This window comes from Theobroma cacao, chromosome 9 (assembly GCF_053813885.1).
Source record: "Theobroma cacao isolate CCN51 chromosome 9, ASM5381388v1, whole genome shotgun sequence".
NCBI classification, from domain to species: domain Eukaryota; kingdom Viridiplantae; phylum Streptophyta; class Magnoliopsida; order Malvales; family Malvaceae; genus Theobroma; species Theobroma cacao.
This window is the reverse complement of record NC_142647.1, coordinates 567526-575218: the sequence shown is the minus strand read 5'-3', so window position 1 is coordinate 575218 and position 7693 is coordinate 567526. Positions and strand designations below refer to the sequence as shown.

Here is a 7693-nt window from a genome sequence, read left to right as displayed (position 1 = left end):
GCATTTATTTATTTTTTTCTATTTTCTCTCTAGCGGGATGCAGATAGCTCAAACAGCTGAGTGTTTATTTGAAACAATGTTTTTAAGGGCATTTTGGTCTACTCATGCTTATTTTTGGCTAGAAACAGATAACTTTATATAGATCGTTATTTCTGAAATCACTTTGTCACGAGGTCCATTTCTCACAATTTTTTCTTAAATTAAACTATTATTAAATCATGTGTTTAGGGATAACTAGAAAGATTACAAGTCATGCTCACAAGTTTCCTTTCATTGATTCTTTTTGTTTTTAATGTTTAACTTTTTTATAAAAAATAACAAAAAGCAGAAGGGTCAATTATTCCAGGACTAAATAATTTTGTATTCCCATGCACTATATTTGTTGACCACTGCTTCGTCTAGACGTGTTATCCATACTACTTTTCAAATATGTCATCCTATTCCTCTTAGTACTGATATTTGTCTGTGGGAAAACCGTGTTCAAGAGCAGAAGATCAGCTCCAAAGATGATGAGGAGCTCTACCAAACCCATTTTTCATCTGTTCTGTCTCTTCATTTTCTTGCTAGAAGGGGTCCTGACTCAAAACACAACCACCGAAGTTAACGTAGGTGTGGTTCTTGACATGGATTCCTTGGTTGGGAAGATTGGTTTGAGTTGCATCAACATGGCCCTCTCAGACTTTTATGACACTCATGCTCACTACAAAACCAGGATGGTCTTGAACATCAGGGACTCCAAGGAAGACGTCGTCGCTGCCGCTGATGCCGGTACGTTCTCTCCCTCTTCTTCTTCTTCCAGGTTATCGACTCACCTTTTTATTTGCACTTATTCTGTTATTCTTGATGAAATTAAGTTACTGAGATATCAAAATATCGATATAGAGTAGTTTGATTCTAATTTTTTCTTCCTTTTTCTGGCTGCTCCGATCATCTTGTCAAGGCTGTGGGTGCTTATTACATTTCTCTATGAACATTATCAAATGAAGTTTTATTACACAACGTACCCATAATTTAATTTCTTTTGATTCATTTTTGAAACTATTACTAATATATAATCAGTCCATATTGTTACCTTTCTCTCTGAAAAACCTGAAAAAATTAGTCCGATATCTTCTGCTTTTTGAACCAGTATGACGTTTAGATGTATATTTGGATATAGAATTTTTTGCTTTGCTTATGAAAAGCATGCATGATTTATATATATACAAGCGATCACAGTCAGGGACTCTCTCAGGCAGAAGCCCTAGGCTCTCTCCGCCAGCCAGCAATAAACCCAAACCGACGCTAGCCTAAATGATTCCGCCGGTAATTTGTTTCTCCTTAAATTACGTTCATGAAAGCAGATGGAAAGAGATGGTTGATAATAGTGACAGGGAAAAGTGTTTGGTTGTAGGAGTACCCCAGACGTTAGAAAATTAAATATACCGTAGAGAAGACTATTGTATGCACCAATGACCAATCCCTGATCGGGTATAGACTTACTAGGCAAAATACTCGGACAGAAGAATTGACCTCCAACTAATTATAATAAAAGAACAATTGACCATGATGTGGTTAGAATAGATCTTCCCTCCGTGGTCATTGCTCGTTGCTCATCGCACAACTGTGTGCTAATATTTTTAATAGCTTTCAACTTTCAAGTCAGACTGACATTTATTTTTTAACCGAGTCAGCAGGCCAGTGCCATATTTATTTTTTAATGTTTATTCTTCCTGTAGCATGTTAAATCTTTCAGGATGAATAATTAAGTCAGAATTTTTGTCAATTCCCTTGGTGAGCAGCTCTAGACTTGATGAAAAATGTACAAGTGCAAGCAATCATAGGACCGAGAAGTTCAATGCAAGCCAACTTTGTTATCAATCTCGGAAACAAATCTCAGGTTCCCATCATATCGTTGTCTGCAACAAGTCCTTCTCTCACTTCCCTCCAGAGTCCATATTTTTTTCTAGCTGCACAAAGTAGCTCAAATCAAGTGAAAGCGATCAGTGCCATTGTCCAGGCTTTTGGATGGAGAGAGGCTGTACCCATCTACGTTGACAACCACTATGGGGAGAGCCTTATACCTTACATGACGGATGCCTTACAGGAGATCAACACTCGCGTCCCATATCTGAGTGCCATTGCTACGTCAGCTACGGATGACAAAATTGCTGAAGAACTTTACAAGTTAATGACCATGCAAACAAGAGTGTTCATTGTGCACATGACAATGTCTCTTGGCAGTCGGATTTTGGCCAGAGCAAAAGAGATTGGAATGATGAGTGAAGGGTATGTCTGGATCATGACTGATGGGATGACTAATCTGTGGAGATCAATAGATGCCTCACCCATCGATTCCATGCAGGGGGTTGTAGGTGTGAAGTCTTATGTTGCCAAATCAAAAAAGATAGAAAATTTTACAGTTCGCTGGAAAAGGAAGTTCCAGCAAGAGAATCCGGACTCCATTAACGCCGAATTGAGCATTGTGGGACTATGGGCTTATGATGCAACTTTTGCGCTGGCAATGGCAATTGAGAAAGCTGGCATTGAAAACCTCCGCTTCATTAAACCAACTATATCCAGCAGTGGTGAGACGGACCTTGAAACTTTGGGAGTCTCACAAAATGGTCCACGACTCATCCAGGAATTATCAAGCACAAAATTCAAAGGCCTTACCGGAGACTTTCATTTTGTTAAAGGACAATTACAGTCATCCGTGTTTCAGATAGTTAACGTAATTGGAAGTGGGGAAAAAGAGGTCGGGTTTTGGACACCCGAAAATGGACTTGTAAGACAGTTGAATTCGACAAACACAAACGCAAGCACTAATTCCACTTCTAAGCCAAAACTGGGTCCCATTATATGGCCAGGGGATACTAACTTGGTTCCCAAAGGTTGGCAGATCCCGACAAATGGGAAGACATTGAGAATTGGGGTTCCAGTGAAAGTTGGTTTTACTGAATTTCTTGACGTAGTGTGGGATCCTATCACTCAGAAAGCAAAATCAATTGAAGGGTATTGCATTGATGTTTTCGATGCTGTAATGGAAAACATGCCTTATTCTGTTCCTTATGAGTATGTTCCATTTGCAACACCTGATGGAGAACCTGCTGGGTCTTACAATGACTTAATTGATCAAGTGTACTATGGGGTAAGTCTCCTCCTTCAATCCTTTTGTCTATTGCTATAATTCACCACTATGGTTTCATGCATAGCTTCAATTTATTTTTTTCTCTTTTGACAATTGACTGCTATGAGCAGAATTATGACGCTGTGGTAGGAGATACAACAATCGTGGCAAACAGGTCATTGTTTGTGGACTTCACCTTGCCATACACAGAATCTGGTGTGTCGATGATCGTGCCAATCAAAGATAACAAGGAAAAGAATGCATGGGTTTTCTTAAAGCCTTTGACATGGGACCTCTGGGTAACGAGCGGTTGCTTCGTTGTCTTCATCGGATTTGTTGTTTGGATTCTCGAGCACAGAATAAACGAGGATTTCCGTGGACCCCCTGCACATCAAATCGGCACCAGCTTCTGGTTCTCCTTCTCAACCATGGTGTTTGCCTATCGTAATAACCCCTTTCACCTTTTCAATTTATAAACATATTGCATTTCGATCCAACATTTTAAACCTCATTTTTTTGTTCTTGAATTGAAAAATATTACAGGGGAGAAAGTTGTGAGCAATTTGGCTAGATTTGTGGTAATTGTATGGTGTTTCGTCGTTCTCGTTCTCACCCAAAGTTATACGGCAAATTTGACCTCACTTTTAACAGTTGAGCAGCTCCAGCCCACTGTAACTGATATCAATGAGCTCGTGAAGAGAAGGGAGAGTGTTGGCTTATTGAATGGCTGCTTCGTTGAAGGAATCTTGTTGGGTTTGAAATTTGAAAACTTCCAGCTCAAGAAATATAATTCTCCAGAAGAACTTCATGAACTTTTTACCAAAGGAAGTGCCAATGGCGGTATTTCTGCTGCTTTGGATGAAAATCCTTATATTAAGCTATTTCTTTCTAAATACTGCGGCAAATATACTACAGTAGAACCAACATTTAAAACCGCTGGCTTTGGATTCGTGAGTTCTCTGTCAATCTCTTTCTCTCTAGCTTCCTTCATTCTATATGATATGCTTAATGTTTCATGCTGATTTTTATTTATGTTGCTTTTTGTAGGCCTTCCCTAAAGGTTCCCCTCTTGTAGCAGATGTTTCAAGGGCAATCCTTAATGTTACTCAAAGTGACAAAATGGAACAAATTGAAAACTTTTGGTTAAAGAAGGGAACTGTCTGTCCTGACGTTGACCCTTCTGTTTCTTCAAGCAGTCTTGGTCTGGAGAGCTTTTGGGGCCTGTTCCTAATTGCTGGGACTGCATCTATGTCAGCTCTCATCATATATTCAGCAATGTTCTTGCACGAACAACGGCATGTCTTGTTTCAGTTCCATGATACTTCAGTGTGGAGAAGAATCCGAATTATGTCGAGAATCTTTGACTAGAAAGACCTGAGCTCCCATACTTTCAGAAAAAGCGAAGTCAGAGATGCAAGCAGCACTCAAAGTGTTCACAGCATTGGTGTTGTTGGAAGCTCACCAAACACTAACTGCCCCCCAAGTCCATCAAGCTACTCAAGCCAGACACATTCTTCACAGTTTGTTTTCTTTGTAGACCAGGGAAGGTTTACAGGGCATGGTGATCTGACTCCAAGTGGATCAGCATCTCCAGAGACATTCCCTTCCCCGGAAAGATCTTCTATTGAGCCAGCCAACAGAAATGACCCATGAGCAGAAAATATTGTAAATTCATGTATAGTATCGGTATAGCATCATGGTTGGAAGTGGAGCTGATGAGCTCCGTACTTCAATTAGCTTTCTAGCTAGCCGTTTCCTGGTTAACAGAGCCCCCTGTTTGTGTTTCGGACTAGAATGTATCTGTACTCCAGCTTCCAGGTTGAAAATTAACTTTTTTTTAAACAAGAAAAGGAAGCCAACTTTCAATAGGATTTTGCAGGTTGTACATGAAAATCCATTCCGCACCAAAATTGTTCACAATTTGAGGAAGATAGCCCTGTTTTCTGTTTTTACAACAATTGAAACCTACCAATGCTAGTTTGCTATCATCTAATGAAAACTACCTACTTTGATCATCATTAATTTTTTTGGTAAGTGGAGCAGGAACAACATATTCAAGAGAAACTGAAACATTTTCTCCAAAAATGAAACTGATGCAGTAAAATCAAATCTTACTAGAAATTTGACAGAGTATATGAGAAAAAAAAGGAAACAGGTGGATTGCTTCGCTCCTGCTGGTCAAGCTTTGTAATTGAAAGAAACTTCTAAGAAAGAGTACTATATGTATATTATATGTTCTCAACTTATAAATTTTTTATTATCATCGATATCTCAAATGTAAGCCTTAAAAGAAAATTCAAAGTCTAAGGGTCAGAAGTATCAAGATAATGGTGCCAAATACATATGCACGGTTGTTTCTAAACAAATTTCATGGACTCTAATTTGTAAAAGTTGAACATATATATATATTTGGACAGATTAGAATAGAGCATTCGATTAGATAAATAAGCAGAAAATTGGGAAAATTCTTTTAAAAGTTTTGAGTCACCGTCGAGTAACTTTAATTCAAGTTTCTTATCTGCACTAAATTTTCCAACTCAGGAAAATTTGCTTGACTACTGAGATTATTAAAGGTAAATGTCATTATCAATTACAACTGATGTTATACAGTAATTTTTAAAATACTTGTATTCAAATTGAGTTCATCATCAGGAGGTGATAGTATGATATTTTTCAAATTGAGGTGTTAGTGTGGTATGATAACATGTCATTATGAACATAATGACATAATTATATGACATTTTTTATTATCTATGTCAATGTCACATGAATATAAAAGTGATATATACTATTTTGGTTAACAATAATAAGTAAACTATTAATCATAAATACTTATGTAATCAAAAATAAAAATATCAAGATTTTATTTAATATAATAAAAAATAAAAATTTAATTGAATTTTCGAAAATAGTTCTGAAATTTTTTAAGACATATTGCCTTTTAAAATCTAAATAACTCAAAACTACTCCATGTTTTAAATTATTCAAGTTAAAGCTTGAAATTTCTTCTAATGATGAATACCACTATAAGATTTAATACCATCAGTGAAAATTATGTCACAATTTGGTTTGATTATCAATAATTTTATTCATTTGATCAAGTTCAAGTGATCTTCTCTTTTTAGTCAAAGAGAATAACAAGTTAATTTACCAATTCTACAAATTTTAAATTAACGAAATGGAATTTCCATCTCTTTACGTATTGAATGTTTCTCCATAGTAATCATCACTCGTTTTGTACGAAGAACCCCCCCCCCCCAAAAAAAAAACTTCACACGTTTTGCTTGCTCGAGTCAACAACGTTAAGAACAAAGCTGCATTTTGTTTGTCAAGTCTTTCTTTTCGTTTTCTTACAGAAACCAACATCGAAGTTTGGTCTAACCTTTACGGCTAGATCTGACCTTCTGCCCTTTCTCAGTTTTACATTATCATGGAATCCCCATGGGCCTAGCTGTCTCCACTTGATTTTTTGGTACTGTAAATAACTTTTTTTCTCAAACTAAAGAATTTTTATTAATATATATCAAATTGATATAAGTCAAGAATCCTGAAACGAAAACAACTGGATACTTAACAAGTAATTAAACAATCAAGCTTAAATTTCAACTTGACATTCTACGAAAAAAAATATAAAATTTCGTTTCATACTTTCAATAAATACCAAATTTGGCAATAACATTACCCATACTTTTCCTTAAACTATTAATCTCATTATCATTATCTCAGGATCTTGATTGATCATTACACATTGAAAAGATAGCTAATTTCGAATTTAATTCAACAATAAATGATTTGTTGATTGATATGGAAAATGATGGGCTAAACCAGCAAGAAAACCAAACCATTCGTCAATACTACATCAATTTGCAGTCTTCATTACTAGAATTAGAGTTTGTCTTCTCTTTCTTGAGCAGAAGAAATCATTCTGCATTGATTAGGTCAAGGTAAACGTTAATTACATAAGAAGACAAAATGCTGCAGTCGTATTTGAAGGCCATTTACGTTCCACTCCTGTAATTTTCCCTTCTCTCCTTGACAAGTCCTCCTGTTGCCCCATTCCAACTGATGGGAACCCTCTTATTAAATTAAACTAGTCGTTCCACATCCATGGAATAAAGAACTTACATTTTTATATTATTATTTTGTTTTCAGCTTGTACTTAACAGATTTTATTACAATTGTTTGAACTCTATAATCTATTCTACGAGAAATTATTAAATGGAGAGTTTCCATCACGTCAATTATAAAATTTGATAAATCAAAATATGATATATGATTAAAAGTTATTACATGAATATGTATTAAATCATTTTTTTTTGTTTCAAGAGCTTAACTCACTTGGCCAAAAAAAAAAAAAAGGCTTAACTCACGCTTAGTTAGTTAACAAAATAAGGGACGGGGATGGTATAAAACCAATTCATCAATTTAAGATTATAATTAAGCATGGTTTGGTTTAAATTCCAGAAAGGGATTTTTTGTTATACTCCTTTGTTTAAAAAGTATAAGAATATAGTTATATTTCGACGTTTTGAACTTAATTTTTTTTATTCTTACCCTTTTTTAGAATTGTTTTATATACGTCCC

General features: G+C 35.9%; 1 protein-coding gene across 1 annotated transcript; it reads left to right on the top strand.

Annotated features, from left to right (window-relative positions):
• The first annotated feature begins 409 nt into the window (after positions 1-409).
• Positions 410-4975, top strand: LOC18587656 (glutamate receptor 2.7-like). The gene is made up of 5 exons (XM_018126614.2): positions 410-768; positions 1782-3130; positions 3241-3553; positions 3653-4059; positions 4157-4975. Exons 1-5 carry the CDS (start codon positions 507-509, stop codon positions 4475-4477), a joined length of 2652 nt encoding a protein of 883 aa, XP_017982103.2. The 5' UTR covers positions 410-506; the 3' UTR covers positions 4478-4975.
• The last annotated feature ends 2718 nt before the right edge of the window (positions 4976-7693 follow it).

Coding starts and splice junctions, on each gene's coding strand:
- LOC18587656 (XM_018126614.2), top strand. CDS start 507: ATGATGAGGAGCTCTACCAAACCCATTTTTCATCTGTTCTGTCTCTTC. Junction 769..1,781: donor CGTCGCTGCCGCTGATGCCG/GTACGTTCTCTC, acceptor CTTGGTGAGCAG/CTCTAGACTTGATGAAAAAT. Junction 4,060..4,156: donor AAACCGCTGGCTTTGGATTC/GTGAGTTCTCTG, acceptor TGCTTTTTGTAG/GCCTTCCCTAAAGGTTCCCC.